Genomic DNA, 25478 nt, shown 5'->3' with positions numbered 1-25478 from the left:
TAGAGATCAGGTCTCAGGAAGGGTCTGTTAAAATCCCCGAGCTTCCAAAAAATGGGTATAAAATATCCCCAAGCCAAGGGGGTATGAAACACCCCAAGCCAGGGAGCTGAAAATATCCCCAAGCCAGCGGGTATAAAACACCCCAAGCCAGGGGTATAAAATATCCCCAAGGGGGGAGATCAGACATCCCCGCGCGCCACATAACCTTGCCCGTCCCTCCTGCCCAAGTTGGAGGCAGGACAGTGGGGTTTGTGCCGGCTGCGCGGCGCGGCAAGAGTTAAAAGTTACCTTTCCTGTCTCCTGCCCGCAGCCCCGATGGGGAAGGATGATGTAACCCCCTCCTCACCATGTGACACTTTAATTAATAATCGCGCTCGGCACAACAACAGCACAGCTCACGTTCCCGCCACGCCGGCCGCTCCCGGGGTCTGGGTTGGACAGGCCGGGCGCAGCGCAGCGCAGCTCAGCCATGTGCCCCTGCGCGCTGCACGGCGGGCCCCCCGCCGCTTGCCCCTGCAGCTCCGCCCGGCGCGGGGCGCGCTTCTCCGGGGCGCAGCTGGTGGCGGCCCGCCTGAAGCTGGTCGGGGATGAGCTGCAGGAGCGGACCGCGTGGCGCAGGGCGAGCAGCAGGCGGGCTGCGGCCGGGAGAAGCCTGGCCACCTACCTGTGTCTGCTGTGCGCCGCCTCGCAGGTGGCCGCGCTGGTCTGGCTGATCCGCAAGAGGAGCTGGTAGGGACAAGGGCTCGGGCAGGAGCTGAGAGCATCCGGGAAGAGCAACAGGTAGGGACCCAGCACGCGCGAAATCAGCAACCCGGGCGAGGGGGGGTCGGGGGCGCTTTGCAAAATAACCGGGGCCGGTAACAGCTATGGGCGCAGGAGGGAGGCTTGGGGTGATGTCCAGGGACAAAAGCTGGAGTCTGCAGCCGCTGCCGGCCGCTTCTCCTCCTGCACCGTCCCCGTCTGCCCCGCAGCGCAGGGCTGGCTGGTGCCCCAGGCTGCCGGAGTCGAGTCCGGGTCCGGGAGACACCCGCGCCCTTCGCCTGGCCTGGGGGCACTTATAAACGGGGGAGGGGGGCGGTTATGCCAGGGCGGTTGACAGCGCAGGGGAGCCAAGCGAGTAACGCACTAGCCGCGGAGACCAGAAGGGCAGGGTCCTTATCCCCATTGTACAGAGGAGGAGACTGAGGCACAGATAGGGCGAGAGGCTCGGTCCCAAATCACACCGTGCCTTGGAAACTTCACACACACACACACACACACACACACACACCCCTCTCTCTCTCAGTCTGGGAGCGGGGCTGGGAACCAGTCCCGGGTGCGCTGCAATCCGGAGCGCACTGTTTGATGAAGCTGATGGGCTCTCTGCCAGGGCTTGGCACAGCAGCCAAACTCACCGTCCGCCTGATCCGCGGCCAGCAGCGGGATCCAGCCGATTTGGTCAGCTGCAGGTTCTGCGCTGTTAATCACAGCTGGTAGACACTGGAGCCGGAAGGCGGCGGTGGGCATGGAGTTGGGTACCCAGGCCTCTGCAGGCGGGGACGGCTCCAGCTGCTCCATTGCCACACTCCAGCCTGGGCTCTGTTGTCCCACGGGGAGACAGGCAGGTGCGTGTCATCAGTTATTGATCAGGCTCCTTGTAGCACAGCGGAGGGGGCGGGAGGTTGTCTTAAAATAGAGCAAACCTCGTAGTGAGCAAATCCCCAGACGGGTCTGTCACGTCTCCCCGGAACACGCGCCGATCCGGGACAGCCAAGTCCCCATCCCCCCTGTACAGACATGGCCCCCCACTGACGCTTTCCTCTTTCAAAGGCTTGAACTCTTTGCCTGGGAAAGTTCCCAGGGGCAACCTGCGATCTGGTGAGGTCTCTTAAGGGATCCAGCTTCCCACCAGAACCTGGCTGTGGTGCCCTCGCTTTGAAGAGACGACCTAGCGCTTCCAGTTTGTTGCTGTTTTTGTTTATTAGTCTGAAAGTTTCTCTTCCCTTTTATAACGCGGTGGTGACCCCCTCGGCTTGAAGCCTTCCCCCCCTCTCCCCTACAATGCAGAGTGAGTTGTTGTATGTTCGCTGTACACTCTAGGGGAGGTGCCGATGCTTGGAACCACAGGGAAGCACCCTCTGAAGTGGGTGTGGGCTCAGGGGACGGGACAGTGCCACTCATTGAACCTGATTTCAGAGTAGCAGCCGTGTTAGTCTGTATCCGCAAAAAGAACAGGAGTACTTGTGGCACCTTAGAGACTAACAAATTTATTTCAGCATGAGCTTTCCTGAGCTACAGCTCACTTCTTCAGATGCACAGAATGGAACACACAGACAGGAGATATTTATACATACAGAGAACATGAAAAGGTGGAAGTATGCATACCAGCAGGAAGAGTCTAATCAATTGATGTTCTCTGTATGTATAAATATCTCCTGTCTGTGTGTTCCATTCTGTGCATCTGAAGAAGTGAGCTGTAGCTCAGGAAAGCTCATGCTGAAATAAATGTGTTAGTCTCTAAGGTGCCACAAGTACTCCTGTTCTTTTTTCATGTAACCTGCTCTGCCAAACAAGGTGTTTGCCACATGGTTTTTCAGTCTTTGCAACAGCCCCAAAAGAGGGTGATGAGTATCGCAGAGCTGCTGCGAAGCCAAGAGACTGTGTAGAATCCATTCAACAGAATCAAGGACCGAGGGGGCTCCAGGGTTGTGGCCAAGCACGCCACACAACACACACACACCATGCTATCTGGTGGCTCCATCTCCGGGAGCATGAGCAGGTTCCTTGGAGGCAGCCCCCTGTGCCCACTACTCACGGTGTCTCATCCCCACGACAAAACGGCAGGGAGCATTGCAGGAGGTTAGTACCTTGCTGTCTGTGACCCTTGTGCAAGGGAGGAAACTTCACCTGCTTCATCTGGCTCCCAGGCTGTCCAAGCCCAGAGCTGGAGCCAGGCTGGGACATGGGCTGCTGCCTGCCCCTAGCAGAGAGTAGGTCTGCGGGCTGAAACCTGCGGGTTTAGTCCCAGCAGGCCACTGTCAGGATCACTTTATGTGCCAAGCCACAATAGCCCATGTGGATTTGTTTTCATGGAATGATTTAACTCAGTGCTTCTCAAACTTTTTTTCCATGGACCACTTGAACATTGCTGAGGGTCTTGGCGGACCACTTAATGATCTTTCCAAATGTTGTTTGAACCCTTAGCTAACTCTTGTAAAGTGCTTTGGATAAAAGCATTATGTAAAAAAACCTTCATAATAATTGAGGTTTTTTTGTTCTACAAATAAAAGCACACAACTCATATTTTAATATTAGTAGTCTTACCTTTCTAGTGCAATGAAGGCTGGGAAGGGGGGGTGTCTCTCCCTCTCTCCCCAACCACAGCAGCCCCCAAGCTGGGGCTGGGAAGGAGGGGGGTCTGTCCCTCTCTCCCCTGCTGCAGCAGCCCCCGAGCTGGGGAAAGTCGCCTCTTTCTCTGGCCACCACAGCCCTGCATGTCTCAAATTCCCCCCAGCCCCTCTTCTCACCCCACTGCCCCCTCCCACCTACCCTCTATCCCCCCAAGGCCACCACCTCCCCTTATATGTGCATCTTCTCCAGGGTCCAGGCACCTAATTAGTGGAGCCATACAAGCAATGGGTGGCCCTTCATTCTCTCTTGTGCAGCCGCCCATGTGCGCACATGAATGGAGATGGTCCATGGACCAACGTTTGAGAATCTCTGACTTAACTGAATGGCACATGTGCGAGGTTTGGTTCTCTGCTTCCTCAGGCCGTGCAGGGCTGGAGTGGAACTGAGTGGTCTCTAGAACGATTCTATTCTCTCACCCCCACCGCCGGGAATCGGGTTGGGGTTATGGGTGTAGGATGTCTCCTGATTCCAGAGCCCTGTCCAGTCGGAGTACACAAGAGATCCTAGCCCCACCAGCTTCAGGGCTGTAAATCCCTGGAAGTTGCTGCCTGGTTTCTTCCCTCCACTCCTTCCTATGCCCACCCAGTGCCAGGCAGGCTGATGCTTTCTTAGGAGAAATATTTTTGCATGTTCATTGGGAAAAAGGCCTAAAACTGATTCAGTGGAAAGCTGCTTTCTCAGCTGGCCACACTAAAGAGTTCTGTGATAACCATATTCTCTCCCCTACCCCAGCAGAATATATGGATTGTCCCTGTAGACTAAGCCAGCTCTGTAGAAAGCTCTCTCAGTCCTAGCACTTGAGTTTATCTATTTCTTGAGCGACTGCCAGTGGGATTCACAAAGGTACTTAGGCATCTAAACCCCAGATCTGGGCACCTAAATTGAAAGTTCAGGAGCCTAAATCCCAGTTTTAGGTTTCATTGTGATTCACAAGCTCCAGCCCCACCCTGTAGGTGCCTAAACTCACTCAGCTCCTAATTTTTTTTGCCATAAAAGTTCCTAGGCACCTCAGTTTCTGCCTCTGAGCAAGCACACTGCTGCCTCCCTATAGGCATCCGAATGCTTATCTCCGGCCTAAGCCCTACAGTGATTCACCAACTGGGGGAAGACAGGAGTTCAGATACCTATCTCACAGGTAGGCATGCTTAGCAGCTGGCTACCAGATTGGGTCTCATTCTCAACCTGGCTGGAGTCATGGTGCTCCCCTTACAACTTTTAGCCCTGTGGTTTGAGCTCTCTCGGAGAGTTGGGAGACCCCTGTTCAAATCCTTTCTCCCTCTGGCAGAGTGAGGAATTGAACCAGGGTGTCCTACATCTCAGGTGAGGGCTCTACCCCCTGGGCTGAAAGTTATAAAGTGGGCACCACCACAACCACTGCTTCCTCCTCCTCTGGCTGGTTTGTTGGGTGTGGAGTTAGGCACCCACCTAGCATATTCTCACAAGAAACACCTTCGGCTTCTAATCCACGGGACTCCAGGAGAGGGTTCCCAGTTCCTGAATTGCTAGCAGAGATAGGTACCTCCCTGCAGCCCAGACTTGGGCACCTATCTCATTGAGAAGAGCGGGCCTTAGGACGCCCCTAGCTGTTGACATCTCCCACTGGCTAGTTTGCGTGGCTCCCTGGCTAGTAGCCCAGCTTTTGTAGATCGCAGTCTTAGGCACCTCTCTCCCCCCATTCATTGCACAGGGAGCCTAGGTGCCTCACTCAGACTTTGTGAATCCTAGCCTGGTTCCTGGGATTTTCTAGGCACCTAAAAGTTAGGGCTTGCTATGCTCAGTGTCACAACGCGAGTCCCTGTGTGAATCTAACCCTACAATTTCATCAGGCTGGTCTTGATTTTTGTAACTCCTATGTTCATCAGCGTATAAGTTATTTTTTTTAAATTAAATAAACCACAACTAATTATTTTAAAAAATTACTAATACCACATTGTCTTTGGTTGTGATCTTTTCCCCCTATCAAACAAAAGAAGCCAGTTTCTGTTCTTCCCAGTCCCCTGCTAAACTACTGGTTTCTTAATCCCTGATTTGGGCTTTGTGTGAGTTTGCACTACCTAAATTCTGGATGGTTCTGCTAAAATTATCAGCAGTGAAACAATCAATAACTTTGTCATTTAAATCCTCATAATTATTCTTCAGAGTTAACTTCCTATTGAGATGACTGGTGCTATTCTCACTCAGATATAATATTTTGAGAATTGTTATTTATATAGCACCATAGATACGATAGATGTTTTACAATTCCAATAAAGGAAATTTTACTTCTTGCCCATCGGAGTTTAAAATCTAAGGGCTTATCTAAACCACGCAGCTTTTAGCGACAAAGCTGTATTTTGTCAGCACTTTTGCCAACAAAATACTTTCTGCTCCACGAACGGCGTTAGCTTCGCTCTCCTGCCGACAAAGCTGCATTCACGCTGCCATTTGTGTTGGCAACATTTCTGTTTTTCACAGGAGAGGGGGGCGGGGGGCTTTTTTAAGTACCCGTGAGAGATAAAAGTGCGGTGGACAACTTTGCAGTATAGACCTACCTTAAGACCTTGTTTCAGGACAACAGTTAAGCAAATATTTAACTCTATCCATATTCAGGAAAGCACTTAAATGCACGTGCTTAAGTTCCACTGACCTCAAGTTACTCGAATATGGTTAAATGCTTTCATAAACAATGCCTTGCCTTAGTGACAAAATAGGATGAGATGACAACACAGGACAGCAGAAGGGAAGGCCAAAGAAGAAGAAAATATTATTGTCCTTTCCCTCCTTTCTCCTAATCCCCTTGTTTGTTTGTGACCCTCGGTTGCAGTGTCATGTCAAATCAAGACTGATTTTTGAGGCAGGAATCATAGCTTTACTTGTTTGCAAGGTGCCTGGCACATTTTTAGGTGTCTGAAAAACAATAAATAAAAATGTGATTACTCTGTATCATCCAGAGTGTTTTAAAGTAGGCTTTTAGATAGACAGATGTGTGTTTACACTCTGTGTGTGTGTCTGTGTCATATTATTATCGATTATGTGAGTGATATACAGCTATTCTGTTTGTCTGCAGATTCAGTCAGGTCACATTCAGAAAGTTTTCTTGGCAAACAGGACTACAAAATGTTTTTTTTAACTGAAACTTTAAATTCTACACAGTGTGTCCCTCAGAGAGGTGCTGGGATGGTGTGTGGATGCAGCTAAGCTTGCTGGATGAGATCAGGACCATCGCTAGAGTTTTTCACGCCCTAGGCGCACAGCCATTTCGCCACCTCGTGCGCCGCTCCCGCGGCTCCGGTGGAGCTGCCGCAGCCATGCCTGCGGGAGGTCCACCGGAGCCACGCAGGACCAGTGGACCGTCCGCAGGCATGCCTGCGGCAGCTCCACCAGAGCCACGGACCAATGGACCCTCCACCAGCACGACTGCAGCAGATCCACTGGAGCCGCCTGCCGCCCCCCCAGGCAAAATGCCTCCCCCCAAAAATCCTGGTGCCCTAGGTGATTGCCTAGTTCACCTCAATGGAAGCGCCGGCCCTGGATGAGATTGTAGTCAGCTTTCCTCCTTACTTCCATTCCCCTTCTCTAACCACTGCTGATACTGTCTCCTCCAGGGTTCAGTTTGTGAAGAGGTTCATGAACCAAGTTGTGTGGCTTGGTTCACAGTTTTTGGAAATGAATTTCCCCAAGATTCACTTGTAGGTTTGAGCTCAAGAAACTCAAACCTCCAAGGGGAACATTACAACTGGCTCCTGTATGTTGGCCTCTTATTCCCCCTCCTCCCCCCGGCACCTTTTCAACAAGATGTAGGAACTCGTTTCTTTTCTTAGGGTGTGGAAATGCTGGGAATTGCTAGTGTGTAGAGCATGCAACTATAGGAAGGGATGGAGCTGGTGACACTGGCTGGGACATAGAGACTATTTACCAGCCTCTTAGCTGTCTGAACAAAACTCAGTCCAAGCTCACCAGGCTGAGGTGCACAAATCCCACCAAACCTCAGATCCAAGGCTCAGTTCGACTGAGTTTGAAGTTAATTGCAAATATTTGCACAGCTTAGTTGGGCAACCTGAGTTCTGTTCCCACTAGGCTCTGCCACTGATTTGCTGTGTGACCCTGGCCTCAATTGCCCCATCTATAAAATAGGTCTAATGATACTTACCTACCACATGGGGTGTTGTGAAGCTTAACTGTTTGTAAAGTGCTTTGAGATTCTCTGAGGTAACATGCTATAGAAATGCAAAGTATTATTTTCAGTTAAGCAGATGCAAGCTCCATCTTCACTGTGCACATTCCCTCTCTATACTCTCCACTTCCTTAAGGCTTACAACAGGGGTCAGTAATCTTTCAGAAGTGCTGTGCCGAGTCTTCGATTATTCACTCTGATTTAAAGTTTTGCATGCCAGTCATACATTTTAATGTTTTTGGAAGGTCTCTTTCTATTAGTCTATACTATATAACTAAACTATTGCTGTATGTAAAGTAACTAAGGTTTTTAAAATGTTTAAGAAGCTCTATTTAAAATTAAATTAAATTAAAATGCAGAGCCCCCCCGGATTGGTGGCCAGGACCTGGGCAGTATGAGTGCCACTTAAAATCAGCTCGCGTGCCGCCTTCGGCACCCATGCCATAGGTTGCCTACCCCTGGCTTATAAGGACAGGGGTTCTGTGCTCACGTGAAGTGCTCGTATGCTGCAAGCAGTGGCAGATATAGCCTCCTGCTTCAATGGGTGCACCATACTAAACTCTAGTGTAATCACAGCAGGACACAAAACAGAACAATAAATACAAAGAAAGCATGACACAGTGAGAGCACCCAAGGGTGGGAATGTGTGTTCCACTGTGCTCCACGCAGCTGCTCTGGGGCCAGTCCTGATTATTCACCATGGCAAGACAGACCCCAGCCGGGATGCAGTGGGGGAGGCTGTTCCACTCAACATCTGGACCCAGCTACTAAGAGTGGAGAGAGACCCAGCCATAAGCCCAGTGCCCTGACAGTGGTGTAGTGTTAAAAAAAGAGATGAGTAAAGTAACCTAACCTAAACTTCATATTGCCAAAATGAAAAGTGAGTAACCTCAGTTTATAACTATACTGCCCTTGCATCCTTGCTGCCTGGAGACTGGGACACACAGGGGTATTGCCCCTTCCACTCCCTGCCCCTCAGTGCACCTTCTGGCAGATTTTGCCCTTTGGGCCTCCATAGCAGCACACAATTCTGACATCATTGCACAGCAATATGGCTGGGAGCAGCGTCACCGTGACACAGAGCCTGGGCTATGGCGCCACGTGAGGTTTTCATGCAAAGGAGCGAACACGGTTCCCTCCCTCCCTCCCTCAATGGGGTATTTTTCCACCCTTGGTTTCATGATTTCAGTGGGGGCAGTTGAATCCCTGACTCCCCTGGCTTCAAGGACAAAAATACAAATCCTGGTCTTAAAAAAAAAAAGACTTTTCTTTGTGCTTTGAAATAACAACAGGGATGATGTTGAGAATCCAGATGTGGGGGGCCATCCTGGCTAATAATACAATCTCCGGGCTGCCACATGTACAGAGGAGCCATCCAACTCCCCTGGTAAGCTTCCAAGTCACGTGATGAGCTGTGGACACAAATACATCCACACACAGGGATAATTAAATATACTACCAGCAGCTCACTTTCAGGGTTTAATTTATATCTTTTTTTTTGGTCTACCATCTTTTATTGTCATACCTTCCATGGCTTGCTTGCTTTCTCTTTCTCTTTCTCTCTCTCAGTTTTGGTTGAAAAGGATTTTGCTCACACTAATTTATGCTGTATGCAATATCTGAAAAAATGTATCTCAAAGCCACATGGATACTGCCTCACATGACCCTGCTCATGAACAAACTAGGGAAATATAGACTAGAGACAAATGTACTACAAGGTGGGTGCACAACTGGTTGGAAAAGTGTACTCAGAGAGTAGTTATCAGTGTTTCACAGTCAAGATGGAAGAGCATATCGAGGGGGGTCTTGCAGAGTTCTGTCCTGGGTCCGATTCTATTCAATATAATCATAAATGGTTTGGATAATGGCACAGAGAGCACACTTATAAAGTTTGCGGAGAACACCAAGCTAGGATGGGTTGCAAGTGCTTTGGAGGACAGGATTAGAATTCAAAATGATGTTGACAAACTGGAGAAATGGTTTGAAATAAATGCAAAGTATTCCATGTAGGAAGGAATAATCAATTACACAAATACAATATGGGAAATGAATGCCTAGGAAGGGTACTGCGGAAATGCATCTGGGGGTTATAACATATCACAAACTAAATATGAGTAAACAATGTAATATTGTTGCAAAAAACTCAAACATAATGCTTCAACATATTAGCAGAAATGTTGTCAGCAAGATATGAGAAGGAATTCTTCCACTCTACTCAGCACTGATAAGGCCTCAACTGGAGTATTATGTCCAGTTCTGGGCTCCAGACTTCGGGAAAGATGTGGACAAAAACAGGAGAAAATCCAGAGGAGAGCAACAAAAATGATTAGAAGTCTAGAAAACATGACCTATGAGGAAAGATTGAAAAAAATGGGTTTGTTTAATCTAGAGAAGAGAAGACTTGGGGGGACATGATAACAGTCTTCAAGTATGTAAAATGTTGTTATAAAGAGGGGGGTTCTCCTTAACCGCTCAGGACAGGACAAGAAGTAGTGGGCTTAAATTGCAGCAATGGAGATTTAAGTTAGACATTAATACCCTAACTATAAGGGTATTTAAGCACTGAAACAAATTACGTACGAATGTTGTGGAATCTCTGTTATTGGAGGTTTATAAGAGCAGGTTAGACAAACACCTGTCCAGGACAGCCTAGATAATACTTTGTCCTGCTTTAGTGCAGGGGACTGGACTAGATGATCTATCAAAGTCCCTTCCAGGCCTATATGTCTGTGCTTCTATGATGTTGCAGTGATGAGTATGGTTTTAGAACTTAGAATAGAAGAGATCTGTGATGAGCAGTAATTTGCAAGCTCTGTAGAGTGTTTGTTTTTGAACAAAATATGTATCGACCCCACCCCCTGTACATCTACAGAGAAACTCTTCAGTGATAAACTCCTTATACAGTAAGATGTAAACCTCAGGTCCTGACAACTCATGTCCATTAGAGATTTCATGGCACAGTGAATAAGAATAGGGGAGTTAGCTTGTACCACTTAATACTGCTCAGCCCAATCTCTGGCTGAGTCAATATTAGTCTTATGATCTAGTGGTTAGAGAAGTGGAACAGTAGTCAGAACAAGGGCACATTCCAGCTTGGCTAATTGCTTATTGCCTCTCTAAATTCCCCCTGGAGTTTCAAATGGGCATAGTATTCTTCACCATCTCTCTCTCTCTCTCTCTCCACACTAGTAAGTATATGGACGTGTATCTATCTATATCCTATGATGTGCAGCTATCCCTACAGTGGAACAAGATAGCTGTTTAATAATGCACAGAAACTTTATACAGCAGTTTAGACTAGGAAATGATCTCTCTGTATTGGGGGCCTGCTCCCACTTCTCCCAGGAATCAGGTTTTAAAGGGTATTTGGGCATTGGCTCACTCAGCATTGCAAGGCTTACGTGATTTAGGTATCTATGTCCCATGTTCAAAAATGACATAGGCATTTAGGGCCCTAAGTCTCAATGGGACTTGGGATGCTAAGTGCCTAAGGGTATGTCTACACTAACCCCCGGATCGGCGGGCAGCGATCGATCCAGTGGGGATCAATTTATCGCGTCTAGTCTCGACATGATAAATTGACCCACAAGTGTTCTCCCATTGACTCCTGTACTCCAGCGCCGCGAGAGGTGCAGCAGAGTCGACGGGGGAGCGGCAGCAGTTGACTCACTGCAGTGAAGACACCACGATGAGTAGGTCCAAGTACGTCGACTTCAGCTACGTTATTCATGTAGCTGAAGTTGAGTAACTTAGATTGATCCCTCCCCCCCCAGTGTAGACGAGGCCTAAGTCACTTCTGAAAATGGCACTTAGCCATCTAAATCACTTAGGCCTTGCAGCACTGAATAGAGCAATACCTAAATACTTCTAAAAATCTCGGCCCATGTAGCCTCAATGGAAGCAGGGCTGGGCCCAAGGGGTGGAACCAGTTTGTAATGTCTGTTGTACACTTTGGGATCTTTAGATGAAAAGTGCTCTGAAAGCAGCAGCTTTGTAATATATAATCTGACATCACCTTTCAACACCCAGCCACGGCATGAAGTGTAGTTAGCATGTGCCAATTTGGCATGCAGTGTCATTTGTATTTTGCTCTATTAGTCTAGAAGTGGCAGTGTATTAAATTAAACCTTCTCTCTTCCTGCCAGCAACACCAGCCTGGTTCTGTGCTCATTGTGTTGCCAATAATTTCCCCCACTGTCTGCTGCTAGGTTCACGCAGAGTTGCTCTGTCAAATGTCTCAGTGTAGTTAATTAGCTGTATTAAAATGGAGTTGATAGGATTTTTGGAGATCTCACACTGAGCTGTGCAGAAGTCCAAAAAAAAGTAAGGACCAGAGGCGGAACTGCAGTTATGGGATGAAGCTGGCTGACGCAGCAGTAGGCTACAGTTTTGTACCATGAACAACAAACCGAATATTCAGCCTGTTACATCCTGTGTATTCTGTCTGCTTTCCTGAGTCTCACACTAGGAAAAAACCTTTGCTGCTTATTTTCCTGAAAAACTAAGGATGGAGAAATCCTCTATCTTATGCTCCCCATTCATAAACTCCAAAGCCCCTCACTGCTAAACCTGCATAAGAGAAAATCCTCATCACTAAAACCCTAATAAGCCAGTAGCAAAGAAGCATATTATTGTTAAAGAGAAACAGCAGCCATGAAATGCCTCTTTCTAGAGGTAGATTATGGCTAAACAGGACCCATATCCTCTGGAACTTCAGAGTCACCCCAACAACTTTCCTCTTTGGCCTCTGGCCTCCTTGATCTTGCCATCTCCAAACCTCTCAAATTGGCTGTTCCTCTGAGCCTCTCTCCAATGGATCAATACTTCTTTCCTGTTGCCATCACCCTCAAACCTACTCCTTGATCTTCCTTTCCCAACTATCCCTTCCATCTCCAGCACAAACAAATTCAAAAAGCCCTGATGCAAGTGGATGCATCTCCCCTGGAACTCAATGGAAGTCTCACTCACTTATGCCAGTGCTCAGTAAGGCCTTTGGTTTCGCACTAGCTCACTGCTGCATCAGGCTGGAATCCCAGGTATTCTGCATCATTCTGCCCGTCAATGTCCTTTCCCCAGACAATCCAACTGCCCCAATATTTTCCCTTGACATGAATTATTTATAATTATAATTTAATGTATTAAGCACTGACTACATGCAACATTAATGATTGGTGTAAGCAGGCGTAATTCCGTGTTAGCAGTGAATTGTACTCCATTTATGCAGTGCTTTACCAGATAAGTAAAGAGCCAGCTTCTTCCGTGACTTCATCAGTACTAGAACTGAGTACCCAGCTCTGGCTTGATTCCGTGTCTCTGAATAAAGACAAGCCAAAGAAGTGCTGAATAAGGGTGAGTGACGTCCTCCCTTAGCATGAGGCTAGCTTCTTCAGCAGAGTAATTTTCCTATCTGGTGGAAACGCCATCTAGCCAAGCAATGTTCAGAGTGGAGTAATGCTGTGGATAGGACTGAAGGATTTATGAGTGAGATTTTCAAAGCCGGCTAGGGGTTTGGATGCCCAAATCCTATTAAAATCAATAGGAATTAACTGTCCAGTCCACTACCTTTGAAAATCTCACTAGCTTTGAAAATCTCAGTTTAAATGCTTTTCATTGTGTCTTTGGCTCTCTTGTTTATCATGTGAAATTAAAGGAGAGCAATTCAATGATCTGAAAATCATAAAAGATTCCTACAAAAAAGTGGAAACACGGAGTACAAAAGAATAGCACAAGCAGGGACAAAATGAGAAAGGCTAAGGCACAAAATGAGTTACACCTACCAAGGGACATAAAAGGGAATGAGAAGAGGTTTGTCAAATACATTAGGAGCAAGAGAAAGATGAAGGAAAGTAAAGGTCGTCTACTGAGTGGGGAAAGAGAGCTAATAACTGATGATATCAAGAAGGCTGAGGTGTTTAATGTCTATTTTGTTTCAGCCCTCATTAAAAAGGTTAATGGTTTCCAAATACTCACCACAATATTAACAACAAGGAGGAAAGAATATAGGCTAGAATGGGAAAGAACAGGTCAAAGAATGTTTAGATAAATTAGATGTATTCAAGTTGGCAGGGCCTGATGAAATTCATCCTAGTGTACTTAAGGAACTAGCTGAGGCAATCTCAGAACTGTTAGCAATTATCTTCAAGAACTCATGGAGGACATCTGAGGTCCCGGAGGACTGGAAAAGGCCAAACATAGTACCCAGCTTTAAAAAGGGGAACAAAGAGGACCCAGGGAATTATAAGCCAGTCTGCTTTACTTGATACCTGGAAAGATACTGGAACAACTTATTAAACAATCAGTTTGTAAGCATCTAAAGGATAATAGAGTTATAAGGAATAGCCAGCATGGATTTGTCAAGAACAAATCATGCCAAACCAACCTAATTTCCTTCTTCAACAGGGTTACTGGCCTAGCATATGTGCGGAAAGTGGTAGATGTGATATATCTTGACTTTAGTAAGGCTTTTGACACAGTCCCACATGACATTCCCATAAGCAAACTACGGACATGCAGTCTAGATGAAATTACTATAAGGTTGGTGCACAGCTAGCTGAAAGAGTAGTTATCAATGGTTCATTGTCAAACTGGGAGGGCGTATCTGGTGGGGTCCTGAAGGGGTCAGTCCTGGTCCAGTACAATATTTTCATTAATGACTTGGATAATGGAGTGGAGAGTATACTTATAAAGTTAAAGGATGACATCAATCTGGAAGGTGTTGCAAGCACTTTGGAGCACAGGATTATAATTCCAAAGGACCTTGACAAATTGGAGAATTTGTCTGAACTCAACAAGATAAAATTCAATAAAGACAAGTGCAGAGTACTTCACTAGGAAGGAAAAATCAAATGCATAACTACAAAATGTGGAATAATTGGCTAGCTGGTACTACTACTGAAAAGGCTTTGGGGGTTAGAGTGGACCACAAACTGAATGTCAACAATGTGATGCAGCTAGGGGAAAAGGCTAATAATTAATAGGACCATTGTATGTAAGACATGGAAGGTAAATTGCAAATTGTTCCACTCCACCTAGCACTGGTGTGGCCTCAGCTGGAGTATTGTGTCCAGTTCTGGGCACTACACTTTAGAAAAGATTGGACAAACTACAGTGTCCAGAGGAGAGCAACAAAAATGAGAAAAGGTTTAGAAAAGCTGACCTATGAGGAAAGGTTAAAAAAACTGGGCATGTTTAGTCTGCAGAAAAGAAGGCTGAGGCAGGATCTGATAACATTCTTCAACTGAGTTAAGGGCTGTTATAAAGAGGACAGTGATCAATTGTTCTCCATGTCCACTGTAGATAGGACAAGTAATGGACTTAATCTGCAGCAAGGGAGATTTAAGTTAGAAATTAGGAAACACTTGCTAACTAGAAGGGTAGTTAAACTCTGGAACAGGCTTCCAAGGGAGGTTGTGGAATCTCTGTCATTGCAGGGTTTTAAGACCAGGTTGGACAAACACCTGTCAGGGATGGTCTAGGTTTACTTGGTCCTCCCTCACTGCAGGGGGCTGGACTTGATGGGTTCTTGAGGTCACTTCTGTCCCTACATTTCTATGATTTTAGGTTCTGAACAGAACGTGAGTATCCGTAAGTGGCTAGACAGGGAGGTACAAGTCAAAAAGCATTTTAGCTTCCATGAAAAATATCAAAGGAAATGACAATTTTTAATTTCCATATTTTTTTCATACAATTTTGAGGGTTTTTGTTGAAAACTAAAGATATTTCAGTTTTTGGAAACCCAAGAAAATTTTGATTTTCCAAAAAAACCTGAAAACATTTGACAAAAATGGAAATTGTCTCAGGAAAATTTCAATTTTTGACAAAAAAAAGCCGTTTTTCATTTAAAAAAATGGCTATGAACATTTTTTGACCAGCTCTACAGAGAGGACATGCTGGCATTCCCTCCTGGTAACTACTCCAGTATTACATATGGGGTGGAGTTTGGCTTTATACATCCCCTTTCATACTCAGAGGTCTAAATTCCAATCTGCTAAGTGCTATTGTGGCAAAATTGGAGTAACTCAACTGACGTCAATTTGAGTTGCCTTGTATTTACAGTGCTGTAAATGAGATCAGAATTTGGCTCAAAGCGTACTCCATTAATGAGTAAGACACTGGCAATGAGTAAGACACTGGCAATGCAGCCAATATGCACCCAGTAATGGCTTTAACAGAGCCTTTGATATTCAAAGTTGATTTATTGAGAGATGGGATTTAGGCCAGGATTCTGGGGCTCTCCTTAACTCTTTGGGTGAAATTCACCCCTATGCAGAGAGCCAGCAAGAAGCCTGTGCAAAACTTAAGTTGCACTTAAGCCCTCAAAACAGGGCTTATGTGGTAAACAAACATCGTGCTGGTTCTTTGTCTGCACAGGGGTAAACTTCTCCCTTGGAGCTTAATAAGTTTTTGAATTCAAAAACTTTTAAAACTTCGTGAATGTTTTCTGCTGGTTTAGGGGAAAGAGAGAAAAAATGTTTGTAGAATGTAACATAGGATGACCAGACAGCAAATGTGAAAGATCGGGATAGGGTTGGGGAGTAATAGGAGCCTATATAAGAAAAAGACCGAAAAATGAGGACTGTCCATATAAAATTGGGACATCTGGTCACCCTAACAACATCTTCAGGAGATGGGCTGTCTCATGCTATGTGTTTGTACAGCATCTAGCTCAGGGGGGCCATGATCCTTGGTTGTGGTCTCTAGGTGCTACAGTCACACAAGTAAAGTCCTTTTGTAAAACTGCAGTAAAATCCAAACACCCTTATTTGGCTTTTACTCAGGCAAAGATCCCACTTCAGTTTATTTAATTCCACATAGATGTCTCTGAATCTCATCTCCTCTGAGATTTTTCCTTGATTTTTCCTCTCACCCCTATGAAGTGCACCCTTTGACTTCTGAAGACTTGGGTTTGAATGTGTTTTAGATCACGGGGCAAGTGGCCAAGATGGTCTCAGGCTAATCCATGGTGATTGTTCACACACACGCGAAAAGCCACTGCACCAGGGCTAGGCTTTGCTCAGCAGAAGCCTAGAAATCAAATTTACAGGAGTTCTACAAACCAGGGATGAGGTGCATTGGCAGCATGTGTAGGAGCCCAAGGCTGGAGTAACAGTTGTGTCACTCACAAGATCAAAAGCAGTGAAGCGAGCGGTGTGTTCACATCTGTCCTCTGGCATGTTTTGACTCTGATGGTATGTCTACATTGCAATTAAAAACCATACTGGCTGACTCGGACTCGTGGGGCTCAGGCTAAGGAGCTGTTTAATTGTGGTGTAGATGTGCAGGCTCAGGCTGGTGGCCAGGCTCTAGGACCCAGTGAGGTGGGAGGGTCCCAGAGTTTGGGCTGAATCTGAGCCCAAAGTCTACACTGCAATTAAACAGGTGCTTAGCAAGAGCCCTTTAGCCTGAATCAGCTGGCCCGGGCCAGCCTTGGATGTGTAACTGCAGTTTAGACATACCCTAAGCCAGTATTATCATGCTCCCATTCTCTTGAGCACTAAACACCTTTCCCCCTTTTCCCCACCAAAAAAAAGTTGCTACAGCATAAGCAGATCTGCAAAAAAGGTGAAGGTTCAGACATGTCTGTGTGTGTGCATGAACACATAGGTATCATAGGTCAGGCAACTTGCATTGCTTTCTGTGGGTGGCCTAACCATTTGACAGGTGTTTCAGTCCTGGTTGAGTCAATCTGGACTTAGTCCTTCTAGCTTTGTTCACAGTTGCTTTAGACCAGGGGTAGGCAACCTATGGCACGGGTGCCGAAGGCGGCATGTGAGCTGATTTTCAGTGGCACTCACACTACCCAGGTCCTGACCAGCAGTCCAGGGGCTCTGCATTTTAATTTAATTTTAAATGAAGCTTAAACATTTTAAAAACCTTATTTACTTTACATACAACAATAGTTTAGTTATATATTATAGACTTATAGAAAGAGACCTTCTAAAAACATTCAAATGTATTACTGGCACGCGGAACCTTAAATTAGAGTGAATGAATGAAAACTCGGCACAGCACTTCCGAAAGGTTGCTGACCCCTGCTTTAGACACTTCAGTCTGACAGCGGGAGCTATGGATGGGGAGGGGGTAGAGAGGGGAGTAATTGCTGAAGTTCCATGTAGACTGGGACCTCTGAGACCTTGTGGAAATTGGTGTGTTTACACAGAAACAGAACAATCGCTAGTTGGTGAAACAGAACATGCGTTCAGGAGTTACTCAGCAGTCATTTGCAGCATGAGAATTTGATCAGTTTCCTTAATGGAAAAGATCTAGGGTCACATTTTGATCTCTCTCTCTCTCGGTACGGAAGCCAATGGAGTTACTCTGGATTTATATTAGTGTAACTTAGACCAGAATCTGCCCCATAACCAGCTGTCAACCCTAATCATTCTCTCATAGTTGACACAGTTGGATATTTTACTGCTCACTCTGTGTGAAATTCCTCCAATACAGAGGGCCAGCACAGATTTCTCTATTGAGGTTTTTATGAGGTCACCCATCCCTCTGGGATCTGAGAGCTATGAACCTCTGAAGTCCCTTAAAAGCCCCATAATGGGTATTAATGTGACTTAAAAAGTGTGTAGACCTTGTGCTGGCTCTCTGCTCGGGTGAATTTCACTCCCTCTCAGGGGCCAACTGAAAGACTGGAGATGCAAATATGAGGCTACATTTTCACTACCTGCCGTATTGGCGGGTAGCAATCGATTGCTCGGGGATCGATATATCGCGTCTCATCTAGACGCGATATATCGATCTCTGAACGCGCTTATATCGATTCCGGGACATCAGCCCTAACGGAGTTGAGGAGTTGACATGGGGAGCCGCAGATATCGATCCCACGCCATGAGGACGGTGAGTAATTCGATCTTAGATACTTCGACTTCAGCTACGTTATTCACGTAGCTGAAGTTGCGTATCTGAGATCGATTTTCCCCCTGTAGTGTAGACCAGCCCAGTCATAGAAACTCTTTATTTTAAGAGTTTTTCCACAATCTGCTCTTGAGAACTAGGATTTACACCTGCAAATGCCTGTATCAATGAGCACATGTGCCCTGGGACAATACTACCACTCATTTGCACTGATAACGGCACCTTTCATCTGAGGATGAAACCCTAACCTGAAGCACTTAACACATATTAAGATATCTTTGAGGCAGGTAAGTTATTACTGCCCTGGTGTTACAGATGAACGTGAAACACGGAGGCATTACGTGATTTGCCCAAGGCTGCAAGCCAAATTAGTGGCAGAACAGGACTAGAACCCAGGAGTGCTTCAGTTCCCTGCAATTATCAACGGACCAGGGTGCCTGCCTGTAACAGTTAGATGTTTCTCTAAAAGTTAACATTTAACTCATCTAAAGCTGGATACCCAAGAAGACTGGGACACCCAAAATTAAAGCCACACAGGATTTGTGGTAGCACTGTGAATAGAAGCCAGATCGCTTGTTCTCCTGTGATTTAACCACAAAGCTCTCTTCCCCATAAATTACATACACCTCCCAGTCAGTAAATTCTTGCATCAGCAGGAAGGTTTATGCATACATTTAGAAGATAATTTTATTTTAACCACTGCATCAATATAATTAAAAACAAATTATTTTGCTTTCTCAGGCTGGAGAAAACCCTGCACCCTTGGAGAAAATCATTTCCCCTTTTCCTGCAGGGAGTACAGAGTCTGAGCAGCAGCTGTGATGAATGGAGAAAGAAGAGGAGGAGGATGAAAGAGGCTGGAGCAACGTGAAAGAAGATTTGTACTGAAGGAGCTGTTCAAGTGCCCGGCAGCAAAACAGAGACACATACATGCTTATATAGAGAGCCTACGTTAATACATGCATGCCTTGTTGAGAACATAAGCAACATTCCTTTTAGATAACTGTGGTCTGAGCGCTTGTGCTCCTGCAGTTTGAGTCAAAAGATTAGTGATGTCTTTGCTGTAGTGCTAACACTTTCCTCACCAGGCATTGTCTATGGTATGGCACACATCTGCCCCTATAAATGTAGAAGTGTGAACAATCACTTGCAAACCCAGGGCTAAATAATACCTGCGGATAGTGCATTTGCTGCAAATAGGCATCGGCTTGTCTTGGGAGGTGTGGAAAGGGGTGTTTAGCAGTTTTGACAAGAGACAGTTTGTGTGTGTATATATTAAGCTCTATGACATCAGGCGAGATTTGCTTTTCTTATGACTGTACTTTCTCTGGTGCTACATTTAATGTTTGTCTAGGGCTAAACTGTCTCTTTGTGGTGCTACAGTTTTACCAGGATGATGTTCTGAAACATGAGCCTGGGAGAAATATATTTTGGTTATTAATATTTATACACAAAAACTAGGTTGAGAAGGTGCTATTTTCCTTTCGTTCTACCTGTAAATAAATTAGCAAGCAAGCAAACAAAACACACCAGCCAATCTAACCCTGAACTTTATAAAACAACTCACTTTGGGACAGCTCATCTCTTGTTTTGCTGGAATGGACCACGTGATATGATAGCGGTTGTGCAGAACAGGAGATTCTTTTCAGCCCTAGATATTCAAAAAAGGCGGAAGGATTTGGCCCAATAATCAGCTATTTTAGAGCTTTGGGGTGGGGAGCTGGTAGGGATGCATGCCTAAGTCCTTGCTACTCAGTAAAACCATAGGGGTTTAAAGAGCTACAAAATCTTCAGAGCAGTTTCTAAGGCCACGGGGCAATAACAGCCATTCCTATTAGTACTGCATCAGCTGATGTTCCTTTGTAAACCATTAATTTCAGAAGTCTCATAAAAACAGTGATAAAAATGGCTCTGGGCTGGAAGTTTAGCAACCAAGTCTGATCCGATTGGTCATTGTTCTCACTAAATATTTTTAAAAGACTGGGTCCGATACATCCACATTAAACAAGTGCATTCTGTTATTTCAGAGATGTTATGCTGGATGATCAGCACAAAGAAGAATCAAACACACAAAACATCACTGAATGTAAACTCATGTGAGACAACATTGTGCATTACTGTTGTGAATCAGGACACACGGCACCAGAAACAAGACTAGACCTAGCAAAAATATTTGCACGGAAATGCGTTCACATTTACAAACAAACAAATGCTCACCAGAACAGGACATTAAACAAATATTGCAGAATGCTCACAGAAAGTCACCTGGGGTGTTTGCACCCAAAGATTGATTTTTACTAATTATGGTGGAGATTACAAATGGCACAAAGGGATGTCAGATGCACAACTTCCATTGACTTCCAATGGGAATTGGGCACATACCTGCTCTTCGAGGCTTTGAATATCTTCCTGTACTTTCATCCCACCATAGAACAGAAATGTACCATGTGATCTTTACATCCAATCAGAACTGCTTGAATTTTGGATACTTGCAGAGAAGAGTTTTGATGCAGTCTCTGGGCTGAAATCTATGCGTCAAACATTCATCAATTTTCAGGCACACCGGCACGTGTGTGTGGGAATTACTGGTTCTTGAACAATTGATGAACAGGGAAAAGGGTGTAAAGAATAATTTTTTCCCAGCTCAAATTATGACATACAGTGAGTGAAGAATGACACAGCTCCTCTGCTGAGGAGATTTGGACGGGACATGGCTACAAATGGACCTCAGTCTCTTCCATACCACATTTGGGGCCTGGTGCTGAACACTGTTAGCTCCCCTTGGGTCCTATCTCACTCCTACTGAAGTAAATGGAAGTTTTGCTGTTGACTTCAATGGGAGCAGCCTTAGGCCTGCTGATTTCAGCAAGTGTGATGGGTGCCCAGCACTCCGCTGGATCAGGCTGACTCTAAGAAAACCATATACATTTAAGAAAATAAATCACAAAGGAAATTAAATTAGATATTTTAGCATGATATCCTATACAGACAGGAATCCTGTATGGAGATGGCTAGGAGACAAGGCCACCTCATGTGGCAAATGATCTGGTTTATGTTTATTTGTATAGGACAGACAGGGACCTCCCCTCCCATGGTATGTCCTCTCCTTTCTAAATTATCGGCTTCCTGCCTCTAAACAGTTAATGACTTCCCAGTTGAGGGAGGTATTGGTCCCCTTCCCTTTAAGCGTGTGTAGTTCGCATTATCATTTGCTAACTATATTATGATCCATGGGCTACCTCGGTCTGCAGCTCCAAGACCTTATGTGGCTTTCGCCCCATCTAGGGCTTTCATAACCCAGTCACGGATAAGCCACAATCCTGTGACACAGTTTAAGGGCATGAGGGACAGGTTCTGCTCTCAGTGTTGTGTCCCTGGTCAGTGGGAGCTGCTTCAATCAAGGTGCCGAGACTCAACAATGAGGCACACAGCACTGACCAAACCTGCGAAGTCCCTTAGTACAGACAGGGCTCAATGTAAAATCCAGGAAGGATTCTCTGGAGGAGGAGCCGGCCGCGGATGGGGATACGGGGTGGGGAGAAGAGGGACAGAGACCTCTTCAGCGGTTCCCAAGAATACAAAAGGACACGTTATGCCCAGGAAGGCTACAACCATATCAACAGCATTTCACAGGTTTACGTGAGAACAGAATTTGGCACAGGAATTCCACTTGAGCTCTGACTTGCCTGGCTTTTGTAGGCTTAAATCAGATGTTTTGTGTGAATGGAATATTAGGTTTACGGAGACTTAATCTAACAGCTGAGTCAAGGAAACTTTGCTAGAGAAGTCTCTTGGCAGAAGCTTTACAGCCAACATTCTCTGTATATAAATTCAGTGATTTACTAGAGGGTGTGTATTTGTCTAAGCCTTACATTTTCTGGTATAAATGACTATACTTGAATGCCTCCATCTTTTGACAAGGAGTGTTTTTATGCTTTAAAAAAAAAAAAAGATTCAACTCCAGTTGATATTTGTATTTGGAAACTAACACATGTTGTGTACTCCCCACCATTGTTCTTGTTCATTACAAGGACTGCGCAAGATGGGCGGGGGGTTGTACTTTCCTAATGTGAAGGAAGCCTACACAGTCCCTCGCTCTTCTCTCCTGTTTACAGCAGCCAAGAAGCCATTGATTTTGATTAGCTCTGCAGTGGAGCCTCTGCGAAGAACGGGAGTGCTCTCTAAATGAAAAAAAGACCTCATCTTAGGTTTCAGCAGACAGTGTGTGTGCAAGTCAGGGAAGGAGGTTATGAGATCATAGTCTGTATGGAATGCTGCATAATGTGACTGTGAAGAAAGTCTTTATTAATTTTTAAAGCCACACTCGCATGAGCTAGATCCCATTGCACATTGGAACTGCACATTTCAAGTTAGAAATGCAGCTAAGAATAGGATAAATACTGCCCCCTCATCCCCGCCATCACTAGGCCAAATTTATTCCTGGTGTAAGTCCATTGACTTGGAGTCAATGGGGTCATACCCAGGGTTGAATCTGATCTAGAGTTTCTAGATTTCTACTCTTTCTTGGAATGATTTTCACCAGCTAAAAGGGAAGGTGTGGAAGCCATTTTACCCCTTCTATATTACAAGGATATACACGCACGCCAACATTTGTGTGTCCTAGAACAAGTGTTACCATTTGGAGGCAGAGCAAGTCATCCAAATACATGGTTTTGTGCTGATGAGGCTTAATTGATCCACTGACCGCTTGTGTACACATTGAAATTGCACCAATTTAACTATATCCTTCCCTAAATCAGTGTGGTTAAATCAGTGCAGCTCCCATGTGTGGACACTTCGAACAGTTTAAAAAACTTAACTTGGTTTGTTACCAACCTAAACAAAATAGAGAGAAGACCCTCAAATCCATTTTAGAGTTTCCAGAAAGAGGGCAGCAGCTATTTAACTACATTGATTTAGAAACAGATTTAGTTAAGTGGGTGCACTTCCATTGTGTAGAGTGGGCCTTAGACTTCAGCACTTTCTCTGTTCTTTTGCAACAGGTAAACACTTGACTAAGTGCTGCTACAGCCATATTCCTCATACCATAAACCTAGGAGATAAAGAAAGAAGCATTTCTCTATGGGAGCAGGTGGAGAACAGAGAAGTGAGGCAGCAGGAAACCCTTCTCTTGAGAAGCCAATTTCCCTTGTAGAAAAAAAGTGTTGATAATGGGACTGGGTCCCATGTTGGCAGGCCCAGCTTTATTTTTTTCCAGATTTCTTTATGAACAGCGTAGAGAGGATAATTATTCCTTTAAAATAAGCCTGAGTTAAATGTAACAGAACTAGGGACAGCTCCAAACCAAACCCCTGGATCCAAACACACCAAACCTTGCAGAATTTTGGATACAGAGCCACACTTAGCAGCTAGACCCTACCTCTGTAACATATTCCCACATTCACATCCCTCTACATTTTGGACAAGTTTAATTCTGGAGGCAAACTTTGTGGTTTAGCCTCATCTATACAAGCTGCTGTATGTGGTTCATCATGTTCATCTTGTTCATCTCATGGGACAGAAGCTTTGAAAACACTGGCATGATTGATTACGACCATGTTAATCAAAGTCAAAACCTACTTAAAGCATGAACAATGGGTGACTTAAGAACATAAGAACGGCCATACTGGGTCAGACCAAAGGTCCATCTAGCCGAGTATCCTGTCTACCAAGAGTGGCCATTGCCAGGTGCCCCAGAGAGAATGAACAGAACAGGTAATAATCAAGTGATCCATCCCCTGTCGCCCTTTCCCAGCTTCTGGCAAACAGAAGCTACAGACACCATCCCTGCCCATCCCGGCTAAGAGCCATTGATGGACTTATCTTCCATGAATGTATCTAGTTCTTTTTTGAATCCTGTTATAGTCCTGGCCTTCATAACATCCTCTGGCAAGGTGTCCCACGGGTTGACTGTGCATTGTGTGAAAAAATACTTCCTTTTGTTTGTTTTAAACCTGACGCCTATTAATTTCATTTGGTGCCACTAGTTCTTGTGTTATGAGAAGGAGTAAATAACACTTCCTTATTTACTTTCTCCACACCAGTCATGATTTTATAGACCTCTATCATATCTCCTCTTAGTCATCTTTTTCCAAGCTGAAAAGTCCCAGTCTTATTAATCTCTCCTCATATGGCAGCCGTTCTATACCCTTAATCATTTTTGTTGCCCTTTTCCGAACCTTTTACAAGTCCAATATATCTGTTTTGAGATGGAGTGACCACTTCTGCACACAGTATTCAAGATGTGGGCGTACCATGAATTTATATAGAGGCAATATGATATTTTCCATTTTATTATCCATCCCTTTCTTAGTGATTCCCAATGACTTCACCTTCCTGAGAAGAATGCCAGCATATCAGGTACTCTGAAGGGAGGAGAAGAATCCTCATGTGCTGTCTTTAGTCTTCTCCTTCCCCACTCTGTTCTGGACTCAATTTACCACCTCTTACTCTAGAGCCCTCTTTTCTCATATCACGGAGCATGCTTCCGCATCCAGAATGAAGCACTTCCACTGTCATCATCGTTAACCTCTCTCCTACTGGCTTGAATAATGTTCCCTTTGCCTTTGCAATGATCACCACTGCCACTTAGCCCAAAGTCATTTCCATCCTCAGGTCTTTTAAGGAACAGCATCTTCCTCTACTAGCTATGGGACAGAGCTGGGAGCTCTACTAAAAACTGTGGAATTAGCATATCCATAATATAAAACGTTGGTGCGATATATTATAGCTCAGCATACAAAAACATTTTTTCTATCAATGTTCATTCAAATGCAAAAGCAGATTTTGCTATTACCATGTTTGTGCACCTTCAGCGCAAGTATTTCACCACTTGCGCTTTACCGGTGTGCATATATTTGCGAAAAGTTAGTTTTCAACTTAATGCTGGAATATTCACCAAAATTAGATTTCAAATGGTGTAAGTGACTCCCTCCCTGATTGAATGGCATTTCAGGCCATTCAGTCAGGGAGCAGAAACTATGCCACCTGACAATTTGCAATCATATTCATAACACTCTTTAAGATCAATCTGAAGAACACGATTTATTTGCTGAAGAAATTCGCCCATAAT

At 45.2% G+C, this 25478-nt stretch overlaps 1 protein-coding gene across 1 annotated transcript; it reads left to right on the top strand.

Moving 5' to 3' along the window:
• The first annotated feature begins 469 nt into the window (after positions 1-469).
• Positions 470-19290, top strand: HRK (harakiri, BCL2 interacting protein). Its single transcript, XM_050924160.1, has 2 exons — positions 470-780; positions 19148-19290. Exon 1 carries the CDS (start codon positions 470-472, stop codon positions 731-733), a length of 264 nt encoding a protein of 87 aa, XP_050780117.1. The 3' UTR covers positions 734-780; positions 19148-19290.
• Positions 19291-25478: the final 6188 nt, after the last annotated feature.

The sequence above is a fragment of the Gopherus flavomarginatus genome, chromosome 15 (assembly GCF_025201925.1).
Source record: "Gopherus flavomarginatus isolate rGopFla2 chromosome 15, rGopFla2.mat.asm, whole genome shotgun sequence".
Classification (NCBI taxonomy): domain Eukaryota; kingdom Metazoa; phylum Chordata; order Testudines; family Testudinidae; genus Gopherus; species Gopherus flavomarginatus.
Note: the sequence above shows the minus strand (reverse complement) of the source record. Positions and strands in the feature narration are given on the sequence as shown.